At 42.7% G+C, this 16,390-nt stretch overlaps 1 protein-coding gene across 2 annotated transcripts in view; it reads left to right on the top strand.

Moving 5' to 3' along the window:
- TIAM2 (TIAM Rac1 associated GEF 2) overlaps positions 1–16,390 on the top strand; it is a 136,322-nt gene that overhangs the window by 51,334 nt on the left and 68,598 nt on the right. For both annotated transcript variants that reach the window (XM_028103215.2, XM_028103214.2), the window contains exons 7-10: positions 1,926–2,111; positions 2,807–2,953; positions 13,940–14,101; positions 15,522–15,626. In XM_028103215.2, the coding sequence (XP_027959016.1) occupies positions 1,926–2,111; positions 2,807–2,953; positions 13,940–14,101; positions 15,522–15,626 (600 nt within the window). The remainder of the gene's footprint in view (positions 1–1,925; positions 2,112–2,806; positions 2,954–13,939; positions 14,102–15,521; positions 15,627–16,390) is intronic.

The following is a 16,390-nucleotide window of genomic DNA, read 5'->3' as shown; positions in this document are numbered from 1 at the left end:
CCGGATTTTGTTTTACTTTGTATTTTTGTCTTTTTACTCCACCATGGATGGCGTGGGCTTTTTTCTCTTGTGGTATCCAATGCCTGGTTGGTTTTCTGTCCTCTGATGCTTCCATCCGCAACACAGCCCCTAGAAATTATCTTGTAAAAACGGTTTCATGTGGCGGCATAAAGGAGGGATATGCTTTAATACGCCACCCAATCTGGAAACATCTACATATTATTAGAAGACAAAAGAATGCATCTGTAATGGTGGATTTTCAGGAATCACCTAGAGAAGATATTTGAGAGGCAGAACTGGGAGTATAGTTTTCCCTATGGCTTACAGCTTCTGGTAGGTGTCAGTTTATGGTTGCATACTAGCCATTTGTTACTTCTGGAATCTAGAATTGGCAAGATCAAGAAGAGATTTGCAGTTTTGGTTTGGACTGGATTGTTGGTCTAGAGCAGTGGTCCTCACTAAGGCTATGAACCAGAATTGCTGGAGTTGCTTTTGAAATGTAAACTTCCCTAGCCTTCACACTTCATGAGTAGATTCCCCACGTATCTGGCCTGGACAGGTTTATTGATAAAAGCCAACAGGTCGTTCTAGTATTCCTAAAAGGCTGACACCAGGTGGCTATCACGTCGCTAATACGGATGTACAGAAGCTTACACAAGGTTAAATTTGCCGTGGAGATTGAGAATTTTCGGTATACTCTGGGGATTTGTTGTTTTGCTGACAGACCGTGATGAATCAACAGATCATTTTAGATCCGGTAGCCATTGTATTTCTTCCATGTAGAGAAGGTGCAGGGTGACCTTCCTACGAAATCGATCCAGAGAACCTGGGTGGCGGGGGGGGGGGGGGGGGGGCGGTGAGGAATAGTCAGAGTTTGTATTGCTTTTCTCTCAGGAGAGACTGAAAGGACCAGAGTGTTCAGTGTTGGAGAGCCTTCAAAGTATCACTTATCCAGAATTAAGGATTGACCTGGGAACTTTGCCGTGAAGAGTTAGAATCTGCTTGGAGGCTAACCAGGGCCAAACCAGCGATGCAGCTGGTGCAGGTGAAATGACATGTGCATCTCATGACAAGCCTCCGCTGCAGACCTTCTCCTGAATGTGGAGATTGTTCTGACTACCGTTGGAAGGCCAGCTTTCCACTCTGCTGCTGAATCCCTGTGTTGGCAAGTTTCTAGAGCTTTCTTCACCTTTTGGTTTATCTTTAAATAAAGGTAGTACTTACATGTAAACGTGTTTTGATCCGTGGAAGGAGGGAAAGTGGCCCTCAGAATTTGACTGTCTTTCTTTACCAGTTCACAGTTTCAGCTTTGAAGAAGTACATAGTCATTTCAGTGGTGTAAAAATGCGTTATAATTTCATTCAGATATATAGATGGCGATTATTCTGTAATACACTTAAAATAGGAGTAAAAGCTCTATTTGCCTTTTACCCCTGAAGCCCATTTGCTTCTTATTACTTTGAGTCGTTTACTCAGAATGCACGGATGGCAACGTAAAGACACTGTGTCCATTATGCAGCATCTGTTTGTGTGCAGTTCACTTAATCTGGTTTAAGATCAGAGGCTGGCGAAGTGTAGGGAAATTAAAGTGAAGTAACTGACTTATAGTTGTGTATCCTGCCTTAAGTTGGCACGGCTTAGTGTGCTGGAGTTCTCCAGCCGTCGTGTAGTCTTGGTGTGGTTTTGGATTGGGACCACCGGCTTTGTTCTGTTTTGGGCCATCCTGACGAAGTCCAGTGCTGTCTGACCCACTGTGTTTGGGCAGGAGGGCTTGCGAGGGGCTGAGCAGGGAAGGCTCATTTCAGCCACGCCGCACCAGCTGAAACAGATTGTTCCTTGAAGTTTGTGAAAGGGATCATATTTTCGGTTGGACCCATGAAAACTTCTCATTGTCATTTCAGTTACCCCTGTTCTTTCTTAAACAGATCCAGCAATGGGAGCAGAACTTGGAGAAGTTTCACATGGATCTGTTTAGGATGCGTTGCTATCTGGCCAGCCTACAAGGTGGGGAGCTGCCAAACCCCAAGAGCCTCCTCGCTGCTGCCAGCCGCCCCTCCAAGCTGGCCCTCGGCAGGCTGGGCATCTTGTCTGTTTCTTCTTTCCATGCTCTGGTAAGTTCCTGGGAGGGGCTGTTTGTGGCATTCAGGGAGGATGGCAGACACTGACCTTTTCCCAGCTGGCTGCCCTTCAGCTGTCCAGGGATTTAACCCAGCACTGCCCGGGGGCTCCCCCCGCCCCCTGGGGGGGGGGGCAGGCTCTGTGGGGTTGGAGCGTGGGAGGCAGCCTGCTCTAGAGAGTCCTGGCTTCTCTGCCACCACTTCTCGGAACCCAGCTCCTCATAGACGGTTATGAAATACGCACATCTGTATCTTCCGTGCTGTTTCACTTCCTACAGTCAGGAAGGTGGAAATCCCTGAGGAACAGCAACAAGGGTGTGAAGAATGAAAAGGCTGAGCGAAGGGGGTTTTGTCTGTACTGCACAGAGCCCCACTGGGTTTTCCACAGTGGCTCCTGGGTGGCTGGCTTCTGTGGCTAGTACGAGAGCTCCAGCCTAGGGGGTTCTGCAGATCGTTTTGCCGGCCCCACTGCCCACCCTGGAGAGATCTGAGTGCTGTAACTAGGCTGGCGTTATCCAGATAAGAGGTAGCCAAATGGTGGATGCACGTGTGGTATGTCAGACATGCAGTAGCTTTTGGTCAGCACAGGGTGGTTACAGCAAGCAGGGCTTACTTCTGTTCAGGCAGTGGTTAATTGTGTCACCCCAAATAATATGTCTTAAGATTTTTAAAACTGTGTTTTTAATTAGGTATGTTCTAGAGATGACTCTGCTTTCCGGAAAAGAACACTCTCACTGACCCAGCGAGGAAGAGACAAGAAGGGTATATTTTCTTCATTAAAAGGTCTGGACACACTGGCGAGAAAAGGGAAGGAGAAAAGACCTTCTGTAACTCAGGCGAGTTCCTCAGGACAGGAGGGACAACAGACTTAGTGGGAGATCCTTGATAGTCAGCAGGTCATAAATGCTCGTCATCCGTTAAGAATGAGATAAAAGTTGATTCAGAGGAATGCGCTCCTGGCATGGGCTTTTTCCAAATGGGAACACACAAGGCGCCCAGCCTCCTTTTGGCGCTTCCGGAAAGGTATTCACACCTTGCTCACAGCTGCAGCTCCAGACACACATGATCAGATGAGAATCCACACTTTTCATTGCCTTTAGAACATTCCCCCCCCCCCCGCAAGATTTGATGTTAAAATAAACGTGCATAATTAATGATAGAGTAACGGCAACCAAATTCTATTGCTAGTGCTAGACACTTTTCTCACTTAATCTTTCTGACACAAAGGAGGCATTTTGTCATCAGATTTTTAGAGATGAGAAGCCTGAGGCATGGAGAGGTACGTCACTTCCTCAGGCGTGTTCACCCCGTGCCCGCGGGGCAGGGCTGGCCTCGATCGGCCTGGATCCAGGGCTCTGTAGCACTGAGCTGTTGCAGCTGCTGAGTGTCCTAGAGGAAGGACACCTGTTTTAGTATTTTATTTTATTATAATTAATTTTAAAAAGATTTTATTTGAAAGAGAGAGCACAAGCAGGGGGAGGGGCAGAGTGGGAGGGAGAAACAGACTCCCAGCTGAGCAGGGAGCCGGATGCGGGACTCGACCCCTGGATCATGACCGGAGCCAAAGGCAGAAGCTTGGCCGACTGAGTCCCCCCAGGCGCCCCTGTTTTAATGTTTTAAAAATAATGTGAGCACTCATTGCTGAAATGGGGCTCACGTATAGTGAATTGTCTTCAGAACATTTTGAATACTCCTATCTGAAGTAGTTCCTGATGACATTAATATAGTGTATGATAATGAATTTTATGTTGCAGACTGATATGTTTTAGGATTATTATTTTCTCAAAGACTGTTGAAAAGATGAGTTCTTCATGTGTTAATCTGATCATTTAAATGGGAAGGAAAAATGTGAAGTCTGAAGAAATTCTTGGTTTTACTTTTAACATGTTATTCTGAATAGGCTTCCAGTGTCATCTGGAAGAGAGGATCACATCTCATGGAACTTGATTTTCTGATTTTATACGGATATTTATTTGATTGCGTATCCTAGTTTTGTGAATTGCGTGAATCGCAGATAGAAGCCACTCCTTTGACCTGTTTATAGCCCTGGAACTATAAAGGAGGAGCGGTGGCCAAAACACATGAACCCTCTTTTCCATGGTCTCTGTTTTGCATATTACTGTACAATTTTTATATACTCCTATACAGTGGAAAAGAATATCACATTTTAAATTGTGGTTCTACTTGTACTTTAATTGTAAAGTAATCGTGTTGGTTGTAAGTGGGAAAATACTTCTTCATTATAGATGGTAGTCACCTATATACCTAGCATTGGCCAATGCTAGGCTTATATTTTTGAACTGAACTTCTGTGAATGTATTTGAGGCAAATTTTGGCTTTAATCAAGACAGTCAATTCTCTATAATTAAATGATAATGGTAAATAGCTTGATAACTTGCTCTTTTTTCTTAAATGTTGACATTCAGCTATATCTGAGCCTAATATGGTCTTTATCCCATCCGATGTGGTAAATGTTCTTAATGTAAGATTTCTTGAGAAGCAAAAGCATTTGGTTGAACATTTTTGTTTTAAAAAAGATAGGAAACTAATAGCAGTATTTGTATTTATGTAACTGAATGACGTAGATGTGGGTAGGTATCCATAAATGTTTAAATGGCCAGTTCTTTAATGTTTGTTATTTCACTACAAAATCTAGAAGACTTAGAAAAAGGAAATTATTCCTCATCCCTCTACCCAGACACAACCACTATTGATATTTAGCTATATTTCTTCCCTATTTTTGTTCTGTGCACATTCGGAAAAGAGTCATGAGCTTGATTTTGGTGGTTTTGTGAGCCCAACTTTGAGCTCTGTTTCACATCTTCAGAAATGTGTACTTCTTGGTTAAAAACAACATCAAGAAGATCCAGGTTACTGGAATAATATATGACATTATAAAAAAGTAAAATCTGTAACTATGGGAAGTAAAAAAAGCAACTTTTTCCTTTAAAGTTAAAACTTTAAATGTAGTAGAGTAGTAATTAGTATAAATTGTGATGTGAAGATTCTATACAACGTTATGGAACATAAAATTTTAAATACTGAAAAAGGGTAGCTGCCAAATGAACATTGCAGAGCCATTTCATTAGCCTTTGATTCAAGTGGCAGTTAGGCATTTTCTGGAACTCAGCAATCCCAAAACTCCCAATAACTCCAGTGAGGGGAACATTGCTATATGTGGCAGCCATCTTGTTTTACATTGATGACGCAAATGCTAAGTTAAGCGGGCAGTGCTAGTTCACAATCTTTACATGAATCTCTTGAAAATAAATTTAGAATTCATATGGTCCCTAGTGGGTAAATAAGAGAGATCCTCAGAATGCCAAGTAATTTTGAAGCTCTCCAAATTCATGGTAACCCTTTCTTAAAAGTGGCATGGCTAGATTAAGATCAAAATAGCAACTTCCATTTGTACTTCCCTATTGCTCAGCAATGCTTACCCTCGTTTGAGAGTTTGGTGAATCCAAAATTGCATTTTTCCTCTCAGGGTGGTTAGAGAGCTTCACAGACAGTACATCCATGCTATGAATCAGCAGCCTTTGGATCACCAACGCCCTCAGTGGAGTTGAGCACAGCAGGGAGGGTCCTTGTCTAGACTCCAAAAGAGTTTCTTACTAAACAACTCAGAACCATTTCTGAATGGAATTAACCACTTCTGAATGGAATTATGGAGTAGGGCAAACATTGGATGAACTACGCTTTTCCTTTGGGGTTTTTTCAAATCCACACCTTCCCCTTACAGCTGTGTTTCATGTTACTGAGTGATTTCTCTGTCTTCTTCATTAAATCATTTTATCTTGGGTTTTCTGTCCAATAAACTTCTTAACTATTTGTAGAGGTTGAAATCTGATTTTAATAGGCTTGGACAAATTTAATATGCTTTTGCAGAAGTCGGCAGTATTATTTAATAAATTAATTGGGATAATTTGGCCACTTGACAATTTAGCTGGAAAAAACTGAGGAATGGTGGTTGGGTATTACACTGTTGATGGGTCCAGAGGAGAGGTAAGGGAGGTACTTTCTGGTGATCTTAAAATAATACAACACAGACAGCTACCTATTCTGCCTTCATGTGAGTCTGGTCTGGACTGTGGGCTGTTCAGTGTGCTATTTTATTGTTGACAGTGCTCCTAGTGGGCTGCTCGGCCTAAGGTGTCCTGAGATGGGGTAGAAAACCTCCACTCAAAGCCCCATTCCCCTTCACCTCCCCTTCTCAGAGATCAGGGGCTGCAAGAGTGTGGGTATGAGACGGAATGGTTTGTGCCAGGGGCCATGTTGCTACGTTGCTCCTCTCTGTTCTTGGTGATCTCCTTTTGCTAGATCTGACCAGCCGTGGGGCCACAAGGATGCCAAGTCCAAACCTTCCTTTTTTTTTTTTTTTTTAAGATTTTATTTATTTATTTACAGTGTGAGCAGGGGCAGGGGAGGGCAGAGGGAGAGAGAATCTCAAGCTGAGGGCAGAGCCCTGAGCCCCCATGTGGGGCTCAGTCTCACAACCCTGAGATGCTGACCTGAGCTGGAATGAAGAGTCAGGTGCTTAACCAGCTGAGCCACCCAGACGCCCCTCAAACTTCCTTTTTATAAATCATACCATCAAAATGTCAGACTTCTATAAATGAATATAAATCATTTCCATTGCCTGCCCCTTTATTTCTATATACTGCAGAGCCTATTTCAAAATCCAGATCAAATTACCATCCTTTTTTTTTTACTTGATTAAAAAAATTATATCACTATTATAGGTTTCCCCATGAATCAGAAGTAGATCATTCCTGTGAAACCTTCTGTAAATCGAAATAGCATGAGGTGAAGAAGCAAATACCATTAATTTATATGGAAAAATTTTGAGCATTCCCAGAGCCAAAAAGTAATGTCTTGGGCTTTTCTGATACCTTAGGGCACATCTTGCTAAAGGATGCACAAAATAAATCGAGGTAAAGCTCAGATGCTCACAGACACAGTTCAAAGCTTTGGTAGGTTGATGCTCAGATGGTAAGCGTAGCTCCCAGGGAAGGACCTTGGCCCTGTCCCTCTTGCTGCTGGGGTGTGCGCACGCGCACTGTCTCTAGAAGGGCTTACTGCTGCAAAACAGGCGCTGAATGCGTTTCTGCTTTTCACCTGATTTCATCAAAGTGAAAATCTTCTATGGATTTCTTTCAGTTAGCTCTAACAGGTACAAACATAGGTCTTTCATGAAAGCGAAGTGACACAATGTGAACTATAGAAAAGTGGGGGACACCTCTGTTTCTTTGGTTCGCTACCTCTTACCCTCAGTGATGCGACCAAGTTGTGTCTCCCAGGCAGGCTTGTAATTGGGACCCTTGCTCTGTATAGTTTATATTTTATGATTATGTATATATTCTCAGTCCCTAGCAGACTACTGAGGATATAGTATTGCTTAATAAATCTGCCTATTGTCTATATCAGATGCAGTCCTTTAATAATAGTTGAGAAGAAATGTTTGATCTGTAATAAAAAACATAGTTTGAAGGTTATATCTCTTCCGTCGCTAAATAATTTAAAATTCCTACTTTGAAAGTTAAGAGATTCTGTCATGGAAGCATTTTTTATTAACTGAAGTTATGTCAGGCTTTGAAAATAAATTTTGCTAAAAAAGCTTTTGATGTGCTTAGTGCTTATTTAAATTGTGCTCAAATTTACCAAATGATCTTCTTGTGATTTAATTGGTAAGTCCCATTGACGCTATAATCAGTGAGAGGAAAATATTGCATCTGTTTTTTAAAGCATATACACTTAAACGTTTATTCCTATTTTAACTAAGAATTGCCTCTGGTGTAGGGACACTGAATGACTTCTTTTGACATATAGGGCTACTTTAATTGTGTATTTATCATTGCTGGACTGCGGAACTCAGATAACTAGGTTTAAATTGAGTTGCAGGTGGAATGAAGGGCATTTGTTTTTTTGTGTCTCTGGGCCTTAAAATTCTGCCTGTAGCTGGTTGAATCATATCTCACTAGTTTTCCTCTGCCTAATCATTGTTGGAGAATACTGATAATTTGCACAGAGCATCTTCTCGTGTATAGCCAGTGTATGATGTCCATTAGCCATAAAGAAAGGCAGCCAAGTTCCTGAGCGTCGGGAGGGAGGGGTCACGGGCATTTTTAACTATTCCGCTCTAATTGGTGCATCATATAACAGTCCCAACAGTGAGTCATCCTGATTCAAAATCTGTTAAGATTGGAGTAAAGCCAGCCTTATTTGAGCATTTTTGAAACGACATTTTGGCGAGCCCAAAATGAAAGCTTTTCATAGCATGCTTCTTGATGAGTAATAATGAGTCTCAAGCAGTGTTTGAAGGGAGGTGTTTGTTATGGAGATTTTGACAACAAATCCCCCGCTGAGACTCTGGAAGCCAGCTAGCCCAGCAGCTTCATTGCACAAACTGTGGAGCCCCTGGGCCTTGGCTCTTTCTCCTGGAAAATTGGCTTGGGGTGTCCCGACTTTTCTGTGGCTGCGAGTCAATGAAGTATTGTCCCATGAGTCATTAGCTCCAAACTGGAAAAAAAAATGTTAATGTTGGTTTTTTAAATGGAAAATAGGAATGAAACCATTTGCTCCTGACCATAGGGAAGTAATCTGTTTAAATAGGAGCAGTAGTGTGGGACCCTGCGTAACATGCATGCACATACGGATAGATAGATAGGTACATACGTAGGTCTTTGTTTTCCCGTCATATCAGCTGACGTTCGGGCATCAGCCCAAGAAGGAGATAAACACTTTCTCCTCCATGACATTTTGCTGTTATTAAGAAAACCCAGAGCATGTAACTCCTTTTGTGTTTTCTCCTCATCTCACTTGCTAATAGACTTTCCTTTTATCAGCAACTGTGGTGGAGGGCCCATTGGTGACAGCCAGATTGTGATTTTGCTACTCACTTCCCTTCAGTGATCCAAGTAGTAATTACAAGCCATTTGATCCAGAAGCATCTGCTGTGAGAACATGCGGGGTTTCAATTTTCTCTCCTTGAGGCACACTGAGCATGAGTGACTTGACATGTGCTTTCATGACCATTAATGGAATAGTAATAATCAATGCTTCTGTAGAAGTTGCCCACGAGGGGGGCACGCCTGAGCCAGGCTGCAGTGCCAGTCACAGCCGACCACACGGTGACCCCAGCACCCGTAGCTCCTCAGGATTTTGAGACAAAGGATGGCTCTCCTGCAGTTCTTTACAGTGGCCATTGTTGAATTTCGGGGGTCAAGGCAGCTATGGTAGAATTCTGCAATCCAGACAACTTCAAAAAAGTTCTTTTGACATTGTTATGGCCCTTTACAGGAAAATGCCTTCAAATGCCATTCCTCACACCCATCTCCTGACCTCCCCATGGAACTGGGCCGTTTTAGGCCCCTTTAAAGGTGTGGAAACTGAAGCCCAGAGACATTAGATAACCAGCCCTGGCAAGGCTGGGATTTGACCAGATGGCCTGTTATATTTTTGCTGTCTATTACTTGCATTTTCTCCAGGAACTGGGAACCTTGAGAAGACTAATTGGAAACTAGCTTTTTTTTTTTTTAATTTTTAAAAAGATTTTATTTATTTGACAGCACGCACAGGAGCAGGGGGAGGGGCAGAGGGAGTGGGAAAGGCAGGCTCCCCGCTGAGCAGATTCCCCCCCCCCAACTCAATCAATCCCAGGACCCTGAGATCATGACCTGAGCCGACACTTAGCTGACTGAGCCACCCAGGCGCCCCTGGAAACTAGTTTTTAGCGGGTGGGAGAGGGGGGCTTGGGGAGAGGTGGAGTGGAAGGTAGGTTGGGTGTTAACAGCCTTGGCCGAGTAGCTCGCCCCTGGCTTCTGGGTGAGTGGTAAAAAGATGAAGGAAGCACCCCAGAAAAGGGTAGGCTGGGAAGAGAGCTTTCCAGATGGCTTAGTTTGTTTGCTTATTTTCAAGATTCTTTTTTTCTCTTAAGAAAAAAAAAATGGCTTTTATCTGGCTTATTTTTTTTTTTTAAAGATTTTATTTATTTGAGAGAGAGAGAATGAGAGATAGAGAGCACGAGAGGGAAGAGGGTCAGAGGGAGGAGCAGACTCCCCGCCGAGCAGGGAGCCCGATGCGGGACTCGATCCCGGGACTCCGGGATCATGACCTGAGCCGAAGGCAGTCGCTCAACCAACTGAGCCACCCAGGCGCCCTTATCTGGCTTATTGAGAATAAAGCCACGTGTGTATGTTCTCTGCATGGACAGCATTGATCCTTGAGGCAATCAGTCTAGCTTTCGCTCCAAGTGGGCAAAGCTTATAACCACCTAGGACATCTGTAAACATGTAGTCTTTTCTTTTTTCTTGTTCTAATTAATTAGTCAACTCCATATTCCTGATGTTTCCTTGGAATAACCAGATTTTCCCTTTCTTTAATTGGGTACGTTTGAGATTGTGTGTTACGCACAGGAAAAACCTTACATGTAAATTTTCATTGCAGGATCTCTTGAGAGGCTATGAATCTTATTCCACAGCCTTGGCTTTACTAGGCACCTTCTCTTCCATCGTTTCCTTGATCTTAGGTCAACAGTGTAGGCTCAGGAAATGATTCCACAGAGTAGCTGTAGGCACAAAGCCTTGTTTAATTGAGTAGAATATGAATATTCTGTCCTTTGGCACTTATCTACATCCTTTTCTCATCTAGGACTTCTTCCCCTTCAATAATCTATTGATTTCTCTTCTTAAAATTTAGGGAAGATTAAGAACTTGACATTGTATGGATAGGGCAGCTTTTACCTTTCAAGCCTGTGTATGATTGTGGATTTTTGGTTGCATCCAGTTCAGCGCCCCTGTGCTGGATATGTTCTGGGTGCAGAATGCACTGTGTCAAGGTCTGAAGAAGCCAGAGCCAGAAAGACAGGGCTTCTGCTGTCATTTGTTTTAACACCGGAGGTGGGGGGGGGGTGGGAGCACCTAAAAATGACTGTCCAGTGAGCTGGGCTTTGCTAAGTGCTGCATCAGGGTTCGAAGACAATAGACACATTTAATTGAGTGGAATTGGGGTAGGAGGGAAGGGAGCAAGAAAGACTTCATTAGAGAGGGAGTGGGTAGCATTGGAAATAAGGTTGAAGGATGTATATGGTTTCATTCAACATTGGACCTGTGAGGGGAGGTAAAGCAGGCAAGGGAAATTGAAAGGAAAGGAGAGCGCTGCTGCTTTGTGGGGAATGTCAGGTGAGCTGTTTTGTTCCACTAGAACCTAGTGTGTGCTGTAGAAGAACAGAAAAGATTCGAGAAAGTTAAGTTGTATCCATTTTGTGGGGAAGTAACTGGCAGGTTGATACTTCTATATAGCGCAGTGGTGGTAAGCATACGCTGAACCGAGCAGAGGCCGAAGCCAGGTTTTTAGGGTTCAGATCCCCATAGTACCATCATCACAGCTCACTGTGTGCGCTTGGGCAAGTTTCTAGAATTTTCTGAGCCTCGTTTTTCTCCCTTGTTACCTAGAGGGTCAGGGCAATGTGTAAAGGGTTGTTAGTAGTCAGTGAACTAACAGCATGTGAAAAGCTTATTCCATCCAGGGGCACATGACTGCCTGGCTGGCTCGCTCAGGAGAGCATGCAGGTCTTCATCGCAGGGTGGCGAGTTCAAGCCCCAGGTTGGGTGTGGAGCCTACTTGGAAAGAAGAAAAAAAAAAAAAAAAAAAAAAAGCTATTCCATCTGGCCCCATGTAAGACCAGTCTCTCTTTGCTGGAGAATAAAGGATGGGAACAGGAGAAAAGGGAAGGATAGTTGTGAGCTTGTATTTCTTCCATTCCTCTCCCACCTGTCTGGCTTCAGTTTTTCCTGTTCTGCTCTGCGAAGTACAAGATTCAATTCCTTTGTGGGAGTAATCCACTGTCTGACTTGGCCCGGCTTCCTGTGTGGTTTCTTACTCCACAGTGACCTCTGCTGGGGTTTTAGTTTGATTCTGAGCAAGCCTGGTTTGAGAGCTGGGGTCTATTATACCTTTAAGGCAGTACCTGCTTGTTTACTAATGCACCTGGTTGAAACCACTCCCCAGAGGAAAAGTGTCTGGAGGTTGAATCAGAGAAGGAATGATCTGAATGAGATAGGATCCTTCAGGAGAAAGTGGGTCCATGCTGGCTCCCTGCTCCTTGGCTCCAGGCGTCTATTACTCTCTGTTTTCTTTTGGTTTGGCACATGAGGTTGATATTCATTCTGGGCTATGATCATTTTCCAGGAAAATGTACAGAAAGTGACAGATCCATGGCAGGTCCAGAAACATCCCTTTAAAGACGAATACCAAATTTTTAAAAAGACAACACAAAAATTGATTCTTTTCTTGCTTTTCCTGAGCCTGTTCTTTTGAAATCTTCAATATATCCTTTTTTTTTTTTTTAAGATTTTATTTATTTGAGAGAGACAGTGAGAGAGAGCATGAACAGGGGGGAGAGGGAGAAGCATGCTCCCTTTTGAACAGGGAACACAACCTGGGTCTCCATCCCAGGACCCCGGGATCATGACGTGAGCCCAAGGCAGATGCTTAACCGACTGAGCCACCCAGGTGCCCCTCTATTTTAGTTTTTTAATCCAGCATAGGAGGATTTTTTTTTTGCTTTGTGGGTTTTGTAATGCATGGAATTCAGAGTAAAATCCATTGATGATAACTTTATGATAAGTAGGTTATAATTATGTGATAATATTGAAAGTAACATTTTCTAGTGTGTATTTTCACATCTGTAACTTTTTGTTTGCAAAATCTGTATTAACTAATAAACTTAAGTAATTATATTACTAATATCCCCTTTTACAGAAGAGGAGACAAAGCTCATCAAGGTGAATGTCCTGTTCTGCTGATTAAATGGTAGAATGTGTAACTTGAATATCAGGTTTTTTGATTTCAAATCCCCGGGTCTTGTCTTTACCACCAGTGAAGACCAATGCAAGAATATAACCAGAGGACAACATTTTTTTTTTTTAAAGAGATTTACTTATTTGAGAGGGAGAGAGAGATCATGAGCAGGGGAGAAGGGCAGAGGGAGAAGCAGACTCCCCACTGAGCAGGGAGCCCGACTCTGGTCCCGACCCCAGGACCCTGGGATCATGACCTGAGCCGAAGGAGACGCTTAACTGACTGAGCCACCCAGGCGCCCAGCACATTTCTGAGTTGTTTAATACATGTTAACTGTTTTTGTTTATAAATCACAGAAGTTTATGTTAACATGAGATCATTGAATTACCATGCTAACGGGGTCCAGGGAATTAAACATCTTTGGGAAAAGCTTCCTTCTAAAGCTGGTATATTTGGGGATGATTTCTAAGAGTGTCTAGATGTGAAATAGCTGACGGAAAGAGAAAAAAAATGTTCCCAGGATTAGGGACTGATTTTAAGAAGCAAGTAGAAATATGAGAGAAGAGAAGCCTGCTCAGATGAAGTGCAGTTCGGGTTAGGATGCGGGCAGGCATCAGTGGCCATAAATGAGACCGTATTAAAATTCGCGGGGATCAGGAATGCAGATTACACAGGGTGCTTGTCAACCAGCAGTTCTAGAGCAGTGAGAGTGGATACCAAGCACTGTTGCATCCACTGTGTCATGTTCAGACTTGGGCTAAGTGGCAAATGGCATGTGGCTAGAACACTGGACGAGGAGTTCATTGCCTTCTGGTCAGCCTCCCTAGGCTTCAGTTTCGTGTGGGTTAAATGAACGAGGAGACACTGGGCTTGTCTGCCCCAGAGGGTTGTGAGGAGCCAGACACAAGGAATGTGGAAGGGCTTACTATAAAATATGCCATGAATCAAGGGGACATTTTTTTTCATAGTGTCCATGCTTTGTGTCTCAAATCTATCTATTTTTTTGTGGTATCTGAAAACAGGTGGATGAACTTCTGCATATATACAGCTCAACAGCCGATGGTGTTCCCCGAGACAACACGTGGGAAGTCCAGACCTACGTTCATTTTCAGGATAATCAAGGGGTTACTGTAATGATCAAGCCAGAACATAGAGTAGAAGATATTTTGACTCTGGCATGCAAGGTAATGGATTTTGCTGTGGAAATATGTCTCAGTAGAAAGAATCATTAATGTTGCCTCCCTATGCCTTTTAAATCTGTGTGGTATTTAGGACCTCACTTTCTATACTAGGGAAAAGATTAACATCTATTAACCAACATGTTTATTAATGGACATATTTATTACTTTAATTAGCATTCTCTTCCTCCATCTTTTAGAAGAGTGAGTTGTTAGGTTATGGCCCCTTGCCTTCATGAAGAACCTGAGCCGTTTTACTGAAATTCCTAATGTGCCTTTATATCTAGAATAAACATGAAGACTGTTGTTATTGAAGTTCCTCAGGGACAGTGCTCCGTAAGAAAGTGGCATAAACTTCGAAGTAGTTTGGTTTACTCCTAAGCAGTTTTATCGAGTTTCTCTAGATTAAACGAGTGACTTGATACTATTCACGGTTACTTCATGGAGATTGTTATGAGATGGTGTTTTACTCATTATTCAAACTGGGTTTTGTTTCTGAAAAGAATGCTCACGCTAAGTCTTAAAGAGAGCCTGCTGAGGTAATAGACTGAACATCAGAGCAGAGGTTTTAATCCACCAGGTGGCGCAGTAGAGCTGAACTCTTAAGTTTCAGAGAAAATGCCATCAAATAACCTGGCATGGTGAGAAAAGGCATGTGGACTTTGGTAACTCTTTACCATGTACACTTAACAGATGGGAATAATCATTAATTTGATCTTTTAATAGTCTTGCTTTGACTTAAGCCTTAGGACACCAGACATTTATATAAGTAGCTTTACATTCTTATCAGTTTAATGTCCTCTTACTCTGTTATGTAAGGTTTTTATTCAGACAACCCACAGTATTGTTTTCTACCAACAGCACGAGTTACGAAGTGCATAGGTCTGTAAGTGATAGAGAATGCCAGAAGTCGGAGTGGGTCAGTTAGACCCAGTTACAGCATAGGCCTGAGATAATTTGTGAGTGAGTGAATGAGCACGTGTATAAGCATTTTCCTTTTGAAAAACCATTTTTGGGGTAGGAAATTCCTAATTCTGAGGTCTGTACAATATGAGATTTTTCACATTTCACACAATGTCTCTACTTCAGTAATGAGAAACAACTTAGGTAAAACCAGTGTGTAAAATGTTAGTACCTGCTGAGATGGTAAGATCTATCAGATAATATACTACTCTAAGTTCTTAAAAATACACCTCTTGCTTTTTAGTGATAAGCGGTGTCATTTAGAGAAAACCTTCTTAAAAGTAATTATTTGTCCCGTCTTTCTTTTTTTGCACATTTAAATTTCAGCTCTTACGTATGGGTTTAAACTCCACACATTATATACGGTATTTCCTTCAGAAATGTCCACTTTGATTTTTAATGGACAACGATGAATTTAGAAAGAACATTTAAAATCTTGATTGGCTGTCTTTTTTCTTTACAGATGAGGCAGCTGGAACCCAGCCACTATGGCCTACAGCTCCGAAAATTAGTAGATGAAAACATCGAGTACTGTGTCCCTGCACCATATGAATACATGCAAGAACAGGCAAGTGATTTGAACCACATCTAAGGCCTCTTGATTTTTTTTCTTTCAATTTTTTATTGTTATGTTAATCACCATACATTACATCATTAGTTTTGGATGTAGTGTTCCATGATTCATTATTTGCGTATAACACCCAGTGCTCCACGCAGAACGTGCCCTCTTTAATACCCATCACCAGGCTAACCCATCCCCCCACGCTCCTCCCCTCTAGAACCCTCAGTTTGTTTCTCAGAGTCCATCGTCTCTCCTGGTTCGTCTCCCCCTCCGATTTCCCCCCCCTTTATTCTTCCCCTCCTGCTATCTTCTTGTTCTTTTTTTTTTCTTAACATATATTGCATTATTTGTTTCAGAGGTACAGATCTGTGATTCAACAGCCTTGCACAATTCACAGCGCTCACCATAGCACATACCCTCCCCAATGTCTATCACCCAGCCACCCCATCCCTCCCACCCCCCACCACTCCAGCAACCCTCAGTTTGTTTCCTGAGATTAAGAATTCCTCATATCAGTGAGGTCATTTGATACATGTCTTTCTCTGATTGACTTATTTCACTCAGCATAACACCCTCCAGTTCCATCCACGTCGTTGCAAATGGCAAGATCTCATTCCTTTTGATGGCTGCATAATATCCCATGGTGTATATATACCACTTCTTCTTTATCCATTCATCTGTCGATGGACGTCTTGGCTCTTTCCACAGTTTGGCTACTGTGGGCATTGCTGCTATAAACATCGGGGTGCACGTACACCTTCGGATCCCTA

This window comes from Eumetopias jubatus, unplaced genomic scaffold (genome assembly GCF_037043125.1).
Source record: "Eumetopias jubatus isolate StellerSeaLion01/CBP00866 unplaced genomic scaffold, mEumJub1_p1.0 scaffold_6, whole genome shotgun sequence".
NCBI lineage: Eukaryota > Metazoa > Chordata > Mammalia > Carnivora > Otariidae > Eumetopias > Eumetopias jubatus.
Note: the sequence above shows the minus strand (reverse complement) of the source record. Positions and strands in the feature narration are given on the sequence as shown.